Here is a 21,186-nt window from a genome sequence, read left to right as displayed (position 1 = left end):
AGTATCATGTACTACTGGTGTGCCTCAATTTGCCAGGAAGTTTAGACTTCTCTGAGAAAGTCAGAAAAAGTTATGTGATAGAGTTTTCCAAGGTTCGTGCCATCTTCAGAGGTCAAGGGGGTGGAGGTTAGAATACACTGCCATGCTAAGAACTTCCTGAATGTAGAAAGCCCGCATATCTGGGCAAAAGCTTCTCTATTAGCTTGCTCTCTTGCAGGTAAAAATTTCCACATGTAGTGACTTTTGGTTTAGATGCATGCATATTCAGATGTGTAAAATACCACATATATTCTGAAGTGGTTCAGCTATGAGAGAGCTATGCCATGAGAGAGCTTTTTTGAATATATGAACTGATTCATAGCTTTGTCTAGTAAACTTTTATTTCCTGAAACAACTGCTTCCCATTCAATGAAATTATAACTTTGTGCAATACATTCGAGAAAATTCATATGCCAAAGGTGATATGCAATTATCAACATGAACTAGAAAATGCAGGCATTACTCAGTCTTATCAAGGTCTTTTCTGGTATGTTTTTATAATGTTTGTTTTGCTAGCCCACATTGAAATGTTTCGGGTTCAGAGTACATTATTTCTAATGAATCCTGGACATTGAAACATAAATGCTTGGGCTTGGAATCAGAAAAACAAAATTGCCCCATTCAAATATTGGTCTTTTTTTGATGGCAACACTCCGCATTCCACACAAAATAACTAAAGTTTGGGGTATTTTTAAGCAAAATTCTCTTTTGTATGATAGATGACAGACAGCAAAGTTGGCCAGCAGAATCTAAGCATGCATGAAAGTGCTCTGTGCAGACTTCGGCTTTTCTGGATTCAAGCCACAGTTTTAGAGTAATAAATCATCATAAACTTTATACTCAAGAACATATGAAGGCACAACGTTTACACATACTGCCATTGTCTGTTGGGTTTTAGTAAGTCAAGTTAACGGCTACTGTTTTAATGACTTCAGTACTGTTTGTAACTACAACATTCGTTCATAGAAAAGTAAATAAGCTTGTGAATTCAAGACTCTTGATTCAGGAACTGCTTGTACATGGGTATCGCTGACAAAGACCCACTGTCCTATAGATGTTCCTCCTGAGTCTTTTAAACCTGCAACACAACACAGCCATTTGTTAATCCCAGCCAAAAAAGCAGGAGAGAATATGAAGCAGTCAAGTACATTATTATTATTATTATTATTATTAGTAGTAGTAGTAGTAGTAGTAGTAGTAGTAGTAAAGGTAAAGGTGCCCCCTGACATTAAGTCTAGTCGTGTCCGACTCTGGAAGATGGTGCTCATCTCCATTTCTAAGCTGAAGAGCCAGCATTATCTATAGATACCTCCCAGATCATGTGGCCAGCATGACTGCATGGAGAACTGTTACCTTCCTGCAGGAGCAGTACCTATTGATCTATTCACATTTGCATGTTTTCAAACTGCTAGGTTGGCAGAAGCTGGGGCTAACAGCGGGAGCTCATCCTCGCTCCCCAGATTCGAACCACCAACCTTTCGGTCAGCAAGTTCAGCAACTCAGTTGTTTAACCCGCTGCACCACCCTATTATTATTACCATATTATTTTTCAGAAGCAACTATACTATTGTATTCTATTCATGGAAGGCTTTGTTTTCACATCTCAGCTCTACCTGTTGGAGGTTTCCATAGGTGTGAAACTGCCCTAGCAAAAAGACATTTTGAATCAATGAAGCTGCCTATGGAAATGCTTTTCTGCTTGAGGAAGCCAACTAGGCTACTCTGAAAAATGCCTTGAAAGGTGCCAAGTATGTTAAATACCTCTAACACCTCGCTTTTGGGCAGAGAGACAAGGAACATTAGTTGTAAGGGTTTATGCACCAAACCCTCACTACACAAGGAGAAAAAAATCCCCTCCTTAATAACTGATGTTAACACCAGAGAAATGCTCACATTACCAAAATTACCTAGATACTTCCAAGAAATCTAGAACAATGCCAACACTGATTTATTTAAATATTTATATTTCATCCTTTATCACAAGACCTCACAATAGCATGGATATCAGGATGATTTAACATGTATTTAAAACCAAACCACTTGTAGTGCTTCTTTGGAAAAAATTTGACCCTCCTTAGTGTTTTTACAAACTATGCTTTCTTATATGCTGGTCATGATATGATATGTAAAATCAACAAGGCAAAAAATGACTCTACTGAGAACAACCAGACTCATTTGACTCTATAACACTATGTAATATGATTTTTGTTCTTGGGTAATAAATGTCATTTCCTAATTGGTTCTGGAGACCCCGGAGGTGCAGTGGGTTAAACCGCTGAGTTGCTGAACTTGCTGACTGAAAGGTCACAGGTTCGAATCCGGGAGCAGCGTGAACACCCGCTGTTAGCCCCAGCTTAGCCCCTAGCAGTTCAAAAACATGCAAATGTGAGTAGATCAATAGGAACCCCTCTGGCAAGAAGGCAACAGTGGTCCATGCATTCATGCTGGCCACATGACCTTGGAGGTGTCTATGGGCAATGCTGGCTCTTTGACTTAGAAATGGAGATGAGCACCAACCCCCAGAGTTGGATACGTCTGGACTTAATGTCGGGGAAAACCTTTACCTTTACCTAGTTGGTTCTACCACAAAAACATGGAAAAGGTTTATTAAACTGCAAAAAAAAATTGCTATAGTTTTTCAATGAATATCTCATAGGGTTTCACTAATTCAACAGTTTGTGACAGCCACAAAAACAAAGTCTCTGGAGTATAACTACTTTCAAAGTAAGTACCACACAATTAAACAGGAAATAACACTTTAAAATCAGAAACATTTTTTCTAACTTTGTTACATAGTGTAATGTATAATTTTCCATAGGTACCTACCTTGAACATTTTTATTGCTTGAAATGTGTTCCAAAAGCTTTTTTGATGGTGTCCTGACTTTCACATACGCTGCATAGTGACCTCCTCGCATTGACCCACTGTGCTCCACTATTCCATAAAGGGCATAGAGAACTTTCCCACCATCTGTCACGTTCTTATTTGCAAAGCAAAAAGCAAAAAGGAAAATTGTGATTTTTTTCATAACGAATTTGGCAAATGGATTCACTTTCAAAATATGGAAAACCAACAAAAGAATTCACTAGCTAGATTAAGTTGTGCCGTTTTTGTTCTTGCAAGACCATTTCTTACCTATTTCTAATCTAGTATCTCTGGAAGGATGATGAGGACAAGCAAAGCGGCCTTGATTTCATCACCAAAAACTTTTCCTCTCATATTAGCAGCCTATATGACAATGATTTTCCTGTTGCTTCATGGGTTTTTACAATAATACTATACTCATATTACACACTTTTCTTATATTTTATAAAATGTATTATATTTTATTTCTTTTAACTGCTGTTGGTTATTCTGTGTGGCATCTAAACCACAGAAGAATGAGATATACATTTTTACATAACTAAATAAAATAAATTAATACTATGGAACATGGCCATACAGCCCAGAAAACTCATAGCAACCCAGTTAATACTATCTTGACTTCTCAAGAGCATAGAATGCCATAAGACGTTCATTTTCAAACAATATTGGACTTCAAAAACAATGGCTGCAGAATTGCTAATAGAAATATCCTTAAGTAAGTAAATTTTATTATGGTCGATGACCAACAGATAATAACAGGGGGGCCTGTTCCACACATCCACATCAAACCCAAGGGGTTATATACTTCAAACTTCAACACATTTTAAAATCTAAGCTAAAAACCACATGTAAGTAGTTATTAAAACCCAACTCAACCCACAAGATCATCTGAAGGCAGTCTAAAGAGAGGTAGTGGGATGGCACCAGAGAGGGGGGAATATCCAACACTATAAATATCAGTCTATATCTGATTTCCCATCTACATTCCAGAGGTGAAGCTTAGGTCTTTTGACCCCGAATCATCGTCTGCCGAATTTTAATCGCAGCCATGCAGAACTTAGTGACGTTGTACATCACAGCTGAGTTTGTGTCTGAGAGCAGCAGGGCTACGTAGAATTGTCCAGAGCGTCCTGGGTATTTAAATGTCCATGACGAGATAGAATGTCTCTATAAAAAAGGCACTGCAGAAGCACATGCGCCGTTGTTTCTATGTGGCCTGAGTCACAGGGACATAGCTTCTCAGAGTATGAGGTCTTCTGGTAACGACCTTCCAGTATGGCAGAAGGAAGCACATGGCATCGTGCCAAGGTGAAGGCTCTCCGATGGCTGGCTACCACTAACATAGTAAGATATTCCATAAGATATTTCTGTACATATCCCAGAAATATCTGTAAAATTATCCTCTACCTTCTACTATTTCTGAACCATACCTTGCAAAAAGCAGAACAAAACGGAGCCAAGTCCAGAACAAGTGGGAAATCCACATGGCGGTTTACTTTCCTTAGACTCACACCAGCCTTAAAATGAAATGAAAAAATAGTATTTCTACAAGGGTGCCATTCAAATTCAACTGTATTGCAGAATCAATATATTGAACAATTTCAATTCCAAAACTGCACATATCCTAAGGTAATGGCATGCATCAACCTACAAAGCAGATCATTTTTCTTGTAAGTATGAGCAGAGTTTCTAAACCTGGTATGGGCAAACTTCGGCACTCTTACTGACTATTAGGAATTGCGGGAGTTGGAGTCCAAAACACCTGGAGAGCCGGAGTTTGCTCATGCCTGTTCTAAACCATCTCCACATAAAATTTGTCTTGTGTATGATGACAGCATAATGGGCTTTTGTCCCTTATTAAACTTCACATTTTAAATTCAAGGAGACTCATAAAATGATTTAAATTATTACCTAAAAACAGTCCCACAATTACTATAGTATATTAAAGTCTCCATCCCCCCTTTTAAAAATGGCTTGACTTGATCAAATATTCTCCTTTGCCTATTTATAAAATGGTCAAATTGGATCTGAAATACAAATTCACTATTAAAATGTGCCAGGGTTGGTGGGTAATTTTCACAGGAGGAATAACGTATCACCCTGTAGAAACCAAGCCTACTGAGTCATGTATATACACATTATACATCTGAAGTATCAGACAACTGAAAAGATTCCCTCCCAATCCCTTTCTTCTTTCGTCTTCCACACTGTCATCTTGTCTAATTGAGATGATACTGTGTATTGTGGAAAGGACAGTTCTTGCTTTTGATTAATCCTTTGCTTCATTAAGTAATGTGAAAATCTGAAAAGTTTGCATGCTCGCCCCCAAAAATTGTCCAGCCAGCACTCTACCAATTAGGACTCATTTCAAATAGTCCATTTAGAAAGAGGCCTTCACCTGGTGGAATCTTTTCAGATGGAGAACAAGAACAGCAGGAACAGAAGAAATCAACAGCTGCTTCCTGGCATTTGTGTACACACCTTCTGTTTTCTTTTCTGCACAGAGGAAAATGCAGCAGTTTAAATGGCACAGGTCATCACATCAATTCTGTAGTAGCCTTTAGAATATACAGTGCAGTACAAGCCTCACAAAAATCCCTTTTTAACAGGTTACTAACATGCCAGATTTACAGATGGCAGCTCAAGTTGGGCAAATAATGATTTCCCTAAAGCCACCCACATGGCTGAGCAGAGGTCTCCATGTTCTAGATTCATCCGGCTTTCCACTGAGAACATTGTCTCAGAACATACCCAAACGGTCAAATGCAATTACAAAGTAAACAATTTAAAAAGCTGCAATGTCAATTACATTGTGTTAAAAAAAAAAAAGAGGGAAGCAGCTGTATTAATGTGCCACTTCCCAGAGGAAGGTGTGACTTATCCTGGTTATATAGCTGAGTGGGAAATAGGCCAGTCTGGTAGAGATGTAACCATCTAATTATCCCTTTATGTTAATTTCCTTTTATTGTTTGCATGTTATTGTTTTATGGTTGTACTTCATTTTAATTTCTATTTTGATTTTGATTTTATTATTATTTGCTGTATGTATCTTACTGTTTACTATATTCATTGGGCTTGGCCTCATGTTAGCCATCCCAAGTCCCTGAGGTGAGATGGTGGCGGGGAATAAATAAATATAATAAAGCCATGTCTTAACCTAAGAACAATATACAGTGGACCTGCAGTATTCACTAAGTTTAAGTCCCAGGTCCCGCTCCTCCTACCCCCATGGGTATGAATGTCTGTAGATGCTCAAGTTCCATTACATGCAATGGCATACCAAATTGGAGTCTGCTATATATAAGGTAAAAGGGTTTCCCCTGACACTAATTCAAGTCATGTCAGGGTTTCCCCTGACATTAAATCTAGTCATGTCCAACTCTGAAGGAGTGGTGCTCATCTCCATTTCTAAGACGAAGAGCTGGTGTCCGTAGATGCCTCCAATGTCATGTGGCTGGCATGACTGCATGGAGCGGTGTTACCTTCCCGCAGAAGCGGTACCTATTGATCTACTCACACTTGCATGTTTATGAACTGCTAGGTTGGCAGAAGCTGGGGCTAACAGCAGGAGCTCACCTTGCTCCCCAGATTTGAACCACCAACCTTTTGGTCAGCAAGTTCAGCAACTAAGCGGTTTAACCTGCTGCACCACCAGGAGGCCCTAGAGATGTTATATATAGATATGTAGAAATGTATAGATATATAGGGCCAACTATAAGTGCCTCAACACTTCTTTGCTCCACTTTTCCATCCTAGATCCAACCTCAGTGCTTCATGCCAGTGCATTCATGGACTGGAGTAAACCATACCAGAAACAAAGGCAGAGCCCATTGTGAAGCATGGCCTGAGGTAAGCCCAGAGGTCAATTCTTGGATTATATATATTTCTCAAAGCAAAGTTTTTCAATTACTAATTAGAGCTTAGAGCTAAAATTGATTCTCCATTTCCTTAACTTCTAAATATTTTACATATTTATTAATTTTATTAAAAAAATAAAAATGACTCTCAAAGCCACAAATAACATTAAAATGCAAAATGAAAAAGTTTTGAACCACAATTGAAGTAATTGAATAAAATGGAGGACCATCATCTATTAAGTTAAAATTTTGTTTCAACAGCAACCATGCTGTTGAAGGAACTTCTGCTTGCTTTCAAGGAGCTGTGGTGGCACAATGGGTTCAACCATTGTGCTGTTGAACTGCTGACCTGAAGGTTGGCAGTTCGAATCCGTGAGACAGGGTGAGCTCCCGTCTGTCAGCTCCAGTTCCTGCCAACCTAGTAGTTTGAAAACATGCAAATGTGAGTAGATAAATAGGTACTGCTTTGGCGGGAAAAGCCAAAGAGACACTCCAAGCAATCTTGCTGGCCACACAACCAGGAGGTGACAATGCACGCTTCTTGACTTGAAAATGGAGAAAGCACCTCCCCAGATCCAGAGATGAGAACCACCTCCAGAAGCCAGAAATAAAAGGATAAGCCTCTCCCTATGTTTGTGTGTCTCATATATAATTGTAAAGACATTGAATGTCTGCCTATGTATGTTAATGCTGTAATCAGCTCTGAGTCCCCTAGAGGAGAAGGGTGGAATATAAATGAAGTGTATTATTATTATTATTATTATTCTGAAGGGCAACTGAGAAGGAACCAGTGCAGGCTTCTCGGGTGCTAAGTTCAAACGAATGGGGAAAACTTGAATGAGACAGTCTATTACAGCAATTTTAATATGGTTCATGGAATTTTATTATGGTTCATGGAATATTATTTTGCCATGAAGAAAATGTTAGGCTTTATATGACTACATTATTCCACAAGTATGCATATCCCTAAATCCAATTTATAATATGCCCTAGTGATTTGATATGAGGGGAGGTGGGATATAATGATTCAAAAGAAAGTTGAAAAAAAATGTGCACATATTGTCAAAGGCCTTACATTTGTGCATATATCTCCACCACAAGAGGGCACAAAATGATGATAGTTACAAATACAAGAAACATCTAGGATCCCTGAAATAATAATCAATCTCAAAATGAAAAATAAATTATGAGCTGGAACACATTGCTAACTGGTGAACAGTCATGAGTTTTCATTGATTCACAAAATTTATACTACTGCTATAGATGTATTATTTAAATATCCCAGAGTGTCTACTTTCATTTCATCAATGCACTACAACCCACTTTCCCTCATAATCTCTCTGTTTTCTTTAGCACATTGATTCCCATGTTGATCCCAGCAAAACACATGCAATTAAGACCTTCAATACAGGATGGATCTCTATGCATGTCTGGCATAAGACACAGGAAAAACATCTGGATGTTAAGAATTTTACCTCTTTCCAATCTTTGCTACTTGTGTATTTATTTATTTTTATTATTTTGGAATTACCTGTACTCTAAATGTCTTGTAACTAACTTAATATAAGTCCTTGGATGCTGCAACCGAAACAATGAAACTCTCCAAACCCTCGGGGACTAATAAAAACTAAGAAGCAATTTTCCCAGGGTCTAAAGGCTTTGTACGAAGAACCACTCAGGGGATGTGATTTTATTTAGGTCTTTAGCACTGTCTCTCAGGTAATAAATTAATAACTTAACAAATAGCTTGCCTATAGGAAGCTCGAAGCTAAAATTCCAACTCATATCAATCACTTTTGTTTTTAAAAACCCAAATTTCATTATGCTGTCTTTTTGTTAGAAAATGTCTGACTTAATTGAAGTTAATTGATTTTAAGTAATTAGTTCCTATCCTAGAGCCAGAACACTGAACAGAAAGGTTTCACAAAGAAATGTTTTGCTCGAAGTACCGCTTATAGTTGCATGACAAGGGAATGCTGTTAAACAGTCTGTAGACATAAAGTAAGAGCAGGAAAGTCCCCTGAAAAAACACCCCTAAAGTCACTCTATTTTTCTATAGTTGTTCTTGTACTTTTGGCTCATACAACAAAGCACAATTGTAAGGCTATGATGCTTGCCCGCTGTCTATCTGTCTGTCTATCTACATATACACATACTCATATATCCTGTTTCTCCAAAAGTAAGACCTAACTGGAAATTAAGCCCTAACATGATTTTTCAGGATGCTTGTAATATAAGCCCTACCCTGAAAATAAGCTCCAGTTAAGTTTGTCAGCTAGGTGGACACATTTCTTGGTAGTAACACACAACCAATGTACTGAATTATATATTTTAAAAAATTATAATTAAATGGAAATGATAGTATTGACATAATATTATGATGTTCCAGAATATATGACTGTATTTGAATAAATGTAGATTTTTGTAAATGAATAAATGTAGATTTTTTATACATGAAAAAATAAGACATCCCCTGAAAATAAGTCCTAATGCATCTTTTGGAACAAAAAATAATATAAGACTCAGTCTTATTTTCAGGGAAATACAGCACATACAAATGGCATAGCCACACAGTTGAACTTAATTATATATGAGCTAGAATCACAAAGACAACTTTTAGCTTGCTATGGGAACTTTTCATTCCCAATAAAAGTTCTGCATTTGGTCCCTGAACAGCTGTGTCTTTGCTTAGATCTGAAATGTCCCCTCATTTCAAAAGAAGGCTGCAATGAAGTTTGAAAGGCTGCAAGTAACCCAGATACCGAGCATGCAACTGTAAACATGAAGCAGAAAAATACATTGAGCAACCAGTACATTACCAGTGGTATTTGATTTCTTTTGATACTTCTGTTTCCGGTCTGTGCAGTTCTCACAGAGAAGCTTGTTGTTTCCCATTAGCAGTTCCACAGAGGTAAACTGGTAGAGGCATGACTGCACAGAACACTCTTTGGAACTAGTGGTGTAGCTCTGTGACAGGGTCTGGAAAGCATTTTGCGGGCCTTGCACTAACAGGGGGTTCTCTGCCGGAAAGTTATTTGACAGGCTTGATAGGGGATCCTTATGGAAAGGTCCCGCACTTTCATTGGCTCTGTTGCTGAAGCGCAGTTTTGACAAGGCATCCGTGAGCGTGTCTGTATTACTACAGACTGAATTGTTGTGCTGCAATGTAATGCTTCCGGGTACGTGTTTATGCTCAATGGTGCACAAACCAGGCGTGCAGCAAGCTCTACTGGAAGCTGTTTCACTTTCAGAGGCCTCGCTATCTGCATCCATGCTGCTTTCGGAGTGGCTGGCTTCCTTTTCGCTCCCTTCGATTGGGCTCCCATTTGCTCCTCCTGAATCTATGGCCGTATTGCTGTCTCTTGCATACGAACCTTTAGCTCTTCCTTCAGCATTGCTATGGCCAATTTCTTCCTGCATAATAAAAGGAATTGCTTCTTCTTCACCAGAGGAGGATTGCTTGGTAAGTCTTTTCACATGGTTCACCTGGTTCTGCCAATCGCCACCAAAGTTTCAAAGGGAGAAGAGAAACAGGCAAATCTGTTCAAGATCCATTTAAAAATTACAACACCCCACTCACACTCTTCTCTAGTATTACATGGAAACACATACTCCCTCATTTCCAAATATATAAATATATTGTATATAAATATGAATGGTAACAGTTGTGAGCATTTTCCCCATCACTGCTATGAACCATCACAAAGCTTAAGATCATCAGGAGAGGCCTGCTCTCAGTCCCACCACTCTCGCAAATGCAGTTGGTGGGGACGAGAGACCGGGCTTTCTCAGCAGTGGCCCCCCGTCTGTGGAATTGCCTCCCTGAGGACATCAGGATGGCCACCTCCCTCCTGTCCTTTAGAAGACAACTGAAGACCTGGCTCTGTGGCCAGGTGTTTGATTAGATGATAGTGACAATAGGAAAGGAATTTGGGTTGTGACACTGGATTTCCCAGTTTGATTTTTGGTTTTACTGGCAATTTAATATTATCTGGTAAATGAATGTATTGTCTGATGTGCTTGATGTTTTAATATGATTTCACTGTTTTACTGTTTTATTGTATTCTTTGATGTATATGTTGTAAGCATCGCTGATGCCTATGTGAAGCCGCTCTGAGTCCCCCTTGTGGGGATAAGGGCGGGATAGAAATGTACGACATAAACAAACAAATAAATAAATATTGTCGAAGGCTTTCATGGCCGGAATCACTCAGTTCTTGTGGGTTTTTTCGGGCTATATGGCCATGTTCTGGAGGCATTTCTCCTGACGTTTCGCCTGCATCTATGGCAAGCTTCCTCAGAGGGTGAGGTCCTCACCCTCTGAGGAAGCTTGCCATAGATGCAGGCGAAACGTCAGGAAAAATGCCTCCAGAACATGGCCATATAGCCCAAAAAAACCCACAAGAACGAAATAAATAAATAAATTGCAATGCTTGGCTCACTCATATGGCAAGCAATGAAGTCCCCAATCAATTGACCACAAACAATATTTCTGCACTTATATCTCAGAACCGGTGGCACAATGGGTTAAATCCTTGTGCCAGTAGGACTGCTGACCAAAAGGGCAATGTCCAATTTTCTCACACCAGAAGCGACTTGCAGCTTCTCAACTTGCTCCTGACACACACAAAAATCTCAGAACCATCCAGATTACTTCTACCAAGTAAGGAGGGGATAGGGGTTTTCATTCATCTGTTTTCTGTACCATGTTGTATACTGATAAATGGATCACTATTTTTCATAGTACTGCTTTAACATATCCTGATGGGTATAATTCTACAGTCTCTTTTGTAACTATAACTGTAACTTTGAGGAAGGGGGGGGGGGCTTTGTGAAGAGGCAACAGGAACTGAGCTGTAATTTTCTGATCACAAAAGATCGCTCCCACTGAAGGATATTTCTCAACCTAACTCCTAATGGATTTTAAAACCTTTTTCTAAGTAAAATTGGCTTTAAATTAGCAACCTGATTAGTCTGTTTTTAAGGTTTGAAATTTCTGCCTGTCAACTGCTGTTTTCATTAACATGCAATTTTATCATTTTACTGTATGAAATTGTATTGTGTGCTATTGTTATTTCAAGCACTGGGATAATTATTTTAATAGAGAACTAGTAAAAGACAAAGGTTTCCCCTGACATGTCCAATTCTGGGGGGTGGGGCTCATCTCCATTTCTAAGCCGAAGAGCCGATGTTGTCCGTAGACGCCTCCAAGGTCATGTGGCCAGCATGATGCATGGAGCACCATTACCTTCCTGCCAAAGCGCTACCTATTGATCAACTCACATTTGCATGTTTTCTAACTGTTAGGTTGGCAGAAGCTGGGACTAACAGCAGGAGCTCACCCCGCTCCCCAGATTTGAACTGCCAACCTTTCAGTCAGCAAGTTCAGCAGGTCAGTGCTTTAATCCACTGCACTACCGGGGGCTCCCAGTGAATATAATCCAGGGTGAATTTGAAATCACATTAAGAGAGCCACAGATAAATGTTATTTAGTGACTATAATGTCGATTTATGATAACCTAATCATTCCTATTCTGGAAGTGAAGCACATGTCCTGTTTCCGCCTTTCCTTTCTCTAACTACAAAGATAGAGACAGTCAACAATCACAGAATTTGAGGAAAAGTAGATCTGAACAATGAGGAAAGGGTGTATAGAAATGCAAGGTATCCTACCACTAAGGAACTAAAAATTAATATGAAAACAGTTTGGAAAAAAATGTTTACATACTGTGGGCCTTTGCTATCCGCTGGGATTTGGTTCCAGGAACCTCCCCCTTCCCCCTGGACAACAACATATGTGGATGTTCAAGTCCCATTATATACAATGGTATAGTAAAATGGTGACTGTTATATAAAACGGCAAAACCAAGGTTTGCTTTTTGGAATATTTGGTTATATTATTTTATGTCCCATCTTTTCCTCAAAGCTAGGACTCGTGGTGGCTAACCAAAGAAAAAGAATGAGAGGCAAAAGCACATGAAGTTATGGTTAATATAACATCACATTAACTAAAGAATTAAACCCATTTTAAAAACGGAGTCCTGAAGAAAAACAGTTTAAACCAATCTTGATAGAATATCTTAATCTAACATATTCACTTTCATTTAGATTTTTAATATAAAACTTAATGAACTTAACTTATTATTTATTTATGACATTTATATCCCGCCCTTCTTACCCTGAAGGGGACTCAGAGCTGCTTACAAGATATATATACATACAATATACTATATTATTAGCATAGTACAATATCAGTATTATATATTACTATATTGTACTATACAATTATATTGTAATATTATTAGTAATATTACATGTAATATAAAATATATTGTATAATTATAATATTGTATTATTATTATTATTGTGTTATTATTATTAGTAGTATTAGTATTAACTTTCACAAAATTTCCTATTAAAAATGTTGCAAAGGCTCATACATTTCTGCCATTTAAAAAAAAAAATACACAGCAGTGGCAGCTGCCTGTTATCAGAAGTCAAATTCCACATTCTTTCACAGATGGATGATTGTTGAAGAAAGACAACTGTGCTTTGTTGGATATGGCTAATAAATAGGATTTGGAACCACATTGAAAATCAATGTGCACTATATTCCATATATAAAATACTTTTTAAAACAAACTATACTATTCATTTACTGTGAAATTTTTAAACTTTGATTAATGAAAGCATTAGCCATGGTAGCAGAAATTTAAAATCCTGCCTTCCAACTGCATGTGGATTTTTTCCAAATGCCTTTGGATATTCAGCTACTTGGCTTTTGCTTCTGCTTGGCTGGGGATGAAGGATCCGAACATGTTGTTGGAACATGTTGGAATGTCCCCTCTTGCAAACAGACGTTTTCCTTAAAATACAAAGATGGTACACATCTCATAAATTACCATCCTCAACTGCATCACACATAATTAAGGTCCACTTTCATTCAGCAGTGGGATACACATTACAAGTTAATCAACATACGATTTACACTGTATTAATAGAAAAGAAAATGAAAATAGATGAGCAGTATGAAAAGTGAAAATCACAATCATGGTTAGGAAAGCCTTCCTTAAACCACTTAATTCTCCCATCTAAGAAACTATGTTTACTCTCCATGAACCATATATACTCAAGTATAAGCTGAAATTTTCAGCCCTTTTTTAGACTGAAAAAGCTCCCCTCAGCTTATACTCAAGTCAAGGTTATTTATTATTTTGCTTTGTTGTTGTTGTTGTTGTTGTTGTTGTTACTCCATTTATTATTTTACTCTATTATTATATTTACATGATTTTACTCTCTTTATTATTATTATTATTACATTATTTTACTCTATTATTATTACATTTATTATTTTATTCTATTAATATTAATACATTTCCATTATTTTATTCTATTAATATTAATACATTTCCATTATTTTATTCTATTATCATTTTTATTACGTTTATTATTTTGCTATCTTTCTTATTATTTGAAGGATACGTAAGCACATTCATAAAGGTTAGAATAATGGTTTAATCAGAGTTGGACAGCCTTTTCTTAAATTACAGTTTATGTCAATATTCAACAACATTTAACATACTGATGCCTCAATTAATGTAATTTTATTGGTATCTATTATTATTTTGAAATTTACCAGTATCTGGGTTGTTGTAGGTTTTTCCGGGCTATATGGCCATGTTCTGGAGGCAATTTTTCTCCTGACGTTTCGCCTGCATCTATGGCAAGCATCCTCAGAGGTAGTGAGGTCTGTTGGAAGTAGGAAAAATTGGGTTTTTTTCACTACCTCTGCTTGCCATAGATGCAGGCGAAACGTCAGGAGAAAAATTGCCTCCAGAACATGGCCATATAGCCAGGAAAAACCTACAACAACCCAGTGATTCCAGCCATGAAAGCCTTCGACAATACATTTATTTATTTATTTATTTACTTTGCTTATATACCTCTGTATCTCAAGCCCGAAGGCGACTCACAGCGGTTCACAAACAGTAAAAACAGTAGAAACAGCAGTGGTTCCATACAACATATAACAATTGACTTAACACATTATCCATAAATTACCAATAAGCAATTACAATGCACAATTATTACAAAAAACAACCGTACCCAATCTTCTCATCATCCAAGCGTAGTCCAGGTTCGTCGTCCATTGTTCCATTCCTATGTTCCATTACCAGATTGCACTAAATTACTCAAACGCCTGCACAAACATCCAGGTCTTCACCTTTTTGCGGAATACCATTAGAGATGGTGCTAGTCTAATGTCCGTAGGAAGGGCGTTCCACAGCCGAGGAGCCACCACCGAGAAGGCCCTATCTCTCGTCCCCGCCAGCCGAGCTTGAGATTTACCAGTATCTGCTGCATTTCCCATCCTTGGCTTATACTAAAGTCAATATATTTTCCCAGGGTTTTTTGTGGTAAAATTAGGTGCCTCGGCTTATATTCAGGTCGGCTTATACTTGAGTATATACAGTACTTGTATTCTTAATCTCTGAACAATAAATTTATATTAAGCAGCATTTAGGGTTTATTAGATCATTTTCAACCTTGTCCACGTACCAAACATTGAAACAGATTTCTGAATGTGTTACTTCCATCCACAACTTTATTAATTTATGATGACCTGAGAAACATCTTCTACAACATTTTCCCACCAGGGATCAGTAGGCAATGGGGAAGGAACAAGAGATAGAAAATGCTGCTAGATTGTCCTAGAGCAATGGTTCTCAACCTGTGTGTCCCCAGATGTTTTGGCCTTCAACTCCCAGAAATCCTAACAGCTAGTAAACTGGCTTGGTTTTCTGGCAATTGTGGGCAAAAACACCTGGGGACCCACAGCTTGAGAACCACTGAGCTAGAGGCCCTTGGTTCACTACGCAGTTGCTTAAGAAGTCACTTTTTTATCTGCTTGAAGATAGAGCATGTTAGGGCATTCCTTGTGTTAACATAAAATAGCTTAAAAGTGTCACATTTTCTAAACAATGTACTAAATATTAAAGCTGCTTTCTTCTAAAGTAGTATAGAGTATAACATTTTCAGCATCTTACACACTACTACCTAGCAAATCTCTTGTGTGCTGTGCCACCATTGGGGAAGAAACATGTTGAGGGACTGAACCATAGTTCTGAGGCCCCTGGGCCATTGGCCGCTGAGCCCATCGTGGAAGCCATGTCCTAAGCCTCCAGGGAGACGGTGCTGGCTGTACTTCTCCTGCAGCGCACCCTGCCAACTGATCCACCAAACGGCACTAATGCTGATTTGTCCGCTCTTTTGGCCAGCTCTGCACTGCCTACAATTGCAGCCAAAAGAAAACTTGGATCGCAGTGGAGGGAAGTGGGAAGCCAGAAAGAAAACATAATGAAATTTAAAGGAATTATTTTGTTGAAGTGAGATCACTTTTAAACCTATAGTTTTTAACAGCTTCTCCTAGATCCCAAGTACATATACATGCATACAAACACATTTCTATTTGTCAACACAACACGATAAACCATGAAAGACCAAGGTTTGTCTTCCAGAACTTTACAAAGAATGGGATTCCAATTTTGCTGCTACATTCTTACCTTCTCCTTGGTTAATGACTGCTTCCTAGGTAGTTTTGATTGTTGGTTATTCAGAGAATTAATAGAAGAACAGCTGTATTGATCAATATCTGTTTTATTTTTGCTTGTCCTTCCAAAAGGAACAGGTTTTGAGATCTGGAAAATAAATTTAGTGATTTAGAGTGCAACATATAGTCTCCATAAATTCTTGTATAGCTGGCCCTCCACATTTGCAAGTCTTGGTTTTGCTGATTTGAATAACAGATTTTGTTAAAATATTATCTCAAGGACTCATGCTGGAGGACCTAGAGATATCTAAAGGGAACGCCTCTTTAGGAATCTCTAGATCCTCCAGTGCCATTCTACATTCATCTTTCAGTAGACATTGATCCCAGAGTCATGCTAGAGGAGCTAGAGCAGGCATGGGCAAACTTGGGCCCTCCAGGTGTTTTGGACTTTAACTCCTGCAATTCCTAACAGCCTCAGGCCCCTTCCTTTTCCCTCTCAGCTGATTGGGCTGTCAAAACATGGAGCATCGGACACACAGGTGGGTCAAGGGAAGCACAAATAGAAAGCAATTAGAACTCTCTGAAACTCTTTCTTTTAAGCTTTGTCATATTAAACAGAAGGGGCTGCGTTGGCGCAGTGGGTTAAAAGGCTAAGCTGCAGAACTTGCTGCCCGAAAGGTTGGTGGTTTGAATCCGCGGGATGGGGTGAGCTCCCATTGCTAGCCCCAGCTTCTGCTAATCTTGCAGTTTGAAAACATGCAAATGTGAGTGGATCAATTGGTACTGCTTTGGCAGGAAGGTAACGGAACTCCATGCAGTCATACCGGCCACATGACCTAGGAGGCGTCTTTGGACAATTCCGGTTCTTTGGCTTAGAAATGGACATGAGCACTATTTTCACTGGGCTCTTGTACCCCTAGACCCAGCAAATGTGGAGTGCTGATTATATAAAGCAGTGTTTCTCAAACTGTGCTCCTCCAGGTGTTTTGGATTTCAACCCTCAGAAATCTCAGCCATCTTACCAGCTGTTAGGAACTGTGGGAGCTGAAGTCCAAAACACCTGGAGGAGAAGAGCTTGAGAAACACTGGTATAAAGGATTCATACTACCTATTCTATCTTTGCATGTATTCTATTGCTGGCTGAAGGCAAACTAGACTTGTAATTAAAAAAAAACCCCAACCAGTTCAAGTCTTAAAACATATCTTTTTAAAATCCATTTTTTAAAATATTAGTTTACTAGGAGAGTAACCAGGGACAGAGAGTTCTTTCATAACTGAATAAATCACTGCTCTCTAGTTGTAAGAGGAAGATTTCCCCCAAGGGATACCAGACAGCAGCATCCTCTTCCCAGGATCAAATGTAACAGTTAACTACTAAGCCTGGCACTTGTGACAAGTGTAGGGTTGTACCCTCAAAAGAGTTGAGGAGCCCTAAGCAGAATTTTTTTCCAAAAGGAAAGTTTAAGAGGACCTTTAGACAAACTTTTCCTAAGTGAAGCACCTAGATTTTTTCTCCCTCCTGGCAACTCAGAACTCATATTCGAAACCAAACATTTTTAAAGGGTCCTTAGTGAATAGATTACATGCATCAGAGGTGAACAAATTCCTAGAACCACCAGTGTTCCAACCTGGTTTTGAATTTTTTTAAATCTTTAAAATGATAAACAGTTTAAGGAGTCCCTACAATCATAAAACAAGTGAATTCCTGCTTCTAGAAGTGTTATTTATTTATTTCACATCCACAAAAAGAATGGACTAGGAAATCTAAAAGTTAGAAAACAGTCCCAGACACATCAGGTAACCCTAGTGCTGTGTTTTCTGCATTTTTCAAATATTCCTTGTGACATATATGCACCATCTCTATAACTGTATATTCATATATAACTTTATATTCAAGCATTGAGACTTTACGGCATATGCATGTCCACTATATACTTGACAATGCTCCCAGCTTTGTGGGCCTAATACCCTAATACCATAAAGGCACCAGATCCCACCTGATCTTGGAAACTAAGCAGGGCAAGCCCTGGTTCGTATTAAGATAGGGGATCGCCAATAAACATCAGGTGCTGTAAGCACTAAGGAACTGGCAAAAGCACTCTGAGTATTCCTTGCCTACAAAAAGCCCTATGAAATTAGTGGAGTTGCCCTAAGTCAACAGGCAACAAATGTTCACAAGGGGCCATGGTAGCATAGCTTGTTAAACCGCCAGCTGCAGAAAACCTTGCCAACTGGAAGGTTGTTACTTCAAGCTGCGAGTGGGGTGAGCTCCCACTGTTAGCGCTAGCCCCTGCCTGCTTAGCAGTTCGAAAACAATAATGTGAGTAGATCAATAGGTACTGCTTTGGTGGGGAAGTAAAAGGCACCCATGCAGACATGCCAGCAATTCAATCAGGAAGACATCTATGGACAACAGGTGCCTTGGCATGGAAAATGGAACAAGAGCGCCTCCCCATGGCCAGAGTCGACTACAGCCTCCAGATACCAGAGATGGAAAGGGGGAAGCCTTTGCCTCTGTCTATGTACTATCAATCTTTGTTGTTGATTGTATAATGGCATTGAATTTTTGCCATATATGTATTCTGTAATCTGCTCTGCAAACTAAAAAGAGTGAAGATGTATACACCTAGCTTTGCAAACTAAAAAGAGTGAAGATGTATAAAGGTTTACATAGGGTTTTCTTATAATGGAGAAAAAATGAAAGAGTTATTCTCATATTTCTCTTTGAATTTATATGTACATACAACAGAACGAATGCTTTTTCTAAGCCACCTAGCTTTAAATACAGAGATTTAATCAACTCTGTTGCTGGGAGATGATGTCTGGTAATTCATTTTATGCATCAGAGATGTGTGTCTCAAACTGCCCTGCTTGACTGTCCAAGTAACAGTCTGCTTTCAGGCACATACTTTAAAAATAGTAATTAAAAAGTCTAAAGGATATATTTAAGGGAGTTATGGTTATGGGAAAAATACAATATGATCAACTGATTTTTACAGACCTCTCAGATACCATCTAATTCAAATTCTCAATTGGCCATTATCCACTATGTCTCCCACTACAGAGGGAAAAAAGTAGGGCAACCTAACTATGTAGGTCATACATCTGAGAAGTTTGGCTTTGTACAAAGGATTATTTTGATTTAGGGTAATTTCAAAGTCACAAAGCAAGTTAGATCATTAGTCAGCTAAGGAACTGCCATCTATAGAAAAACAGTCTAATCCTACATTTGTTTGCAGCACTGAATCTAATCCTTTAAGCCATCTCTTACTTACATTGCTGATTAAATTACCTATTACTTTCATAAAGTATATCTTCTTAACTTGTAGGTCCTCCACTTTAGCAGAGGTTAGTGGGCACAGGATCTTTGTTAAAGTAGAAAAACCACTGATTTAAAAATGCTATTCTCAAGGTCCTCAAAGGCGACTCAACGAGAGACTTCTGTTGGAAGGTCACCAAAGAATCGCACTGGTGGAGGAACTAAAGATTCCTAGAGACAGGATATTAATCAAATCCAAAAATAATCAAGAGTCAAACCTGCAAATGTGGAGGTTTTGATTCATTTCTTAATTATGAAAATACATAAGAAGTGACTTTTTTTTTTCATTTCCCCACACTAGAAGACATTAAAGGTGGATCTATAGTAAAAGATCTCTCTGCAAAGCAATTCATTTATACAGCATGAGTGTAAATATTTCTTTAAACCAGGAAACACTGGTTGGAATTTGCAGGAATTCTGCTCCCATTTTATCAGACAAGATGACTTGTTAGGTCACTTTTTAACCAAACAATATCAGTACAAAGCTAGCGCCTAATTTTAATACATATACATCCACCTGTATATGTAAACTGTGATAGGGGTATTATTTGAAACCATGTAGATTAATCTTGTTCAATGAACTTCTCTGGAGATGGGAGAATTTATAATGAATGACTGTTCATTTACTGATGAGTCTATGGACTGTAATAAATATTTTTGTTGTATACCTATACATCCACCTGGAAAATGACTAAAATAGAGGCAATAACTAGGTATTTTTGCTGCAAATTTAAATAAAAGGTAGACTAATTTATTTCAAATCAAATTTTAAAATGACTTGAAAAAGTGTGATGCATGCACAAATCTAACAGTACACCCACCCACAAAAACATGCAATATAGTCATATCTAAAGATATAGCCAGCTTGGCCTGCATTAGTATACAAAGGAATCCAGAAGCATCCTTTAGACCAGAGGTTCTCAACCTTCCCAATTCTGCGACCCCTTAATACAGTTCCTCATGTTGTGGTGACCCCAACCATAAAATTATTTTTCTTGCTACTTCACAACTGCAATTTTGTTACTGTTATGAATCGTAATGTAAATATCTGATATGCAGGATAAATTTTCATTCACTGGACCAAATTGGGCACAAATACCCAATACACCCAAATTTGAATACTGGTGGGGTTGGAGTCGGCGGTTGATTTTGTCATTTGGGAGTTGTAGTTGCTGGGATTTATAGTTAACCCATAATCAAAGAGCATTCTGAACTTCATCAACAATGGAATTGAACCAAACTTGGCACACAGAACTTCCATGAGCAACAGAAAATACTGGAAAGGTTTGGTGGGCATTGACCTTGAGTTTTGGAGTTATAATTCAAGAGAGCACTGTGCAATCTAAAATGATGGTTTTGGACCACACTTGGCACAAATACTCAATATGCCCAAATATCAACACTGGTGGAGTTTAGGGAAAATAGTCTTGACATTTGGGAGTTGTAGTTGCTGGGATTTATAGTTCACCTACAAACAAAGAGCATTCTGAATCCCACCAACGAGAGAATTGGGCAAACTTCCCACACAGAACCCCCATGACCAACAGAAAATACTG

The 21,186-nt window shown here is 38.3% G+C and overlaps 1 protein-coding gene across 2 annotated transcripts in view; it reads right to left on the bottom strand.

Moving 5' to 3' along the window:
- Window positions 1-362: 362 nt before the first annotated feature.
- The window catches only part of USP45 (ubiquitin specific peptidase 45), a 72,555-nt gene continuing 51,731 nt past the window's right edge, over window positions 363-21,186 (bottom strand). The window contains exons 13-18 of one of the 2 annotated variants that reach the window (XM_060753083.2): window positions 16,325-16,459; window positions 9,581-10,253; window positions 5,303-5,400; window positions 4,335-4,421; window positions 2,866-3,019; window positions 363-1,117 (exon numbers count right to left, since the gene is read on the bottom strand). In XM_060753083.2, the coding sequence (XP_060609066.2) occupies window positions 987-1,117; window positions 2,866-3,019; window positions 4,335-4,421; window positions 5,303-5,400; window positions 9,581-10,253; window positions 16,325-16,459 (1,278 nt within the window). In that variant the 3' untranslated portion in view covers window positions 363-986. The remainder of the gene's footprint in view (window positions 1,118-2,865; window positions 3,020-4,334; window positions 4,422-5,302; window positions 5,401-9,580; window positions 10,254-16,324; window positions 16,460-21,186) is intronic. The other variant, XM_067467404.1, reaches the window with a different exon arrangement.

Source organism: Anolis sagrei, chromosome 1 (assembly GCF_037176765.1).
Source record: "Anolis sagrei isolate rAnoSag1 chromosome 1, rAnoSag1.mat, whole genome shotgun sequence".
Classification (NCBI taxonomy): Eukaryota; Metazoa; Chordata; class Lepidosauria; order Squamata; family Dactyloidae; genus Anolis; species Anolis sagrei.
Note: the sequence above shows the minus strand (reverse complement) of the source record. Positions and strands in the feature narration are given on the sequence as shown.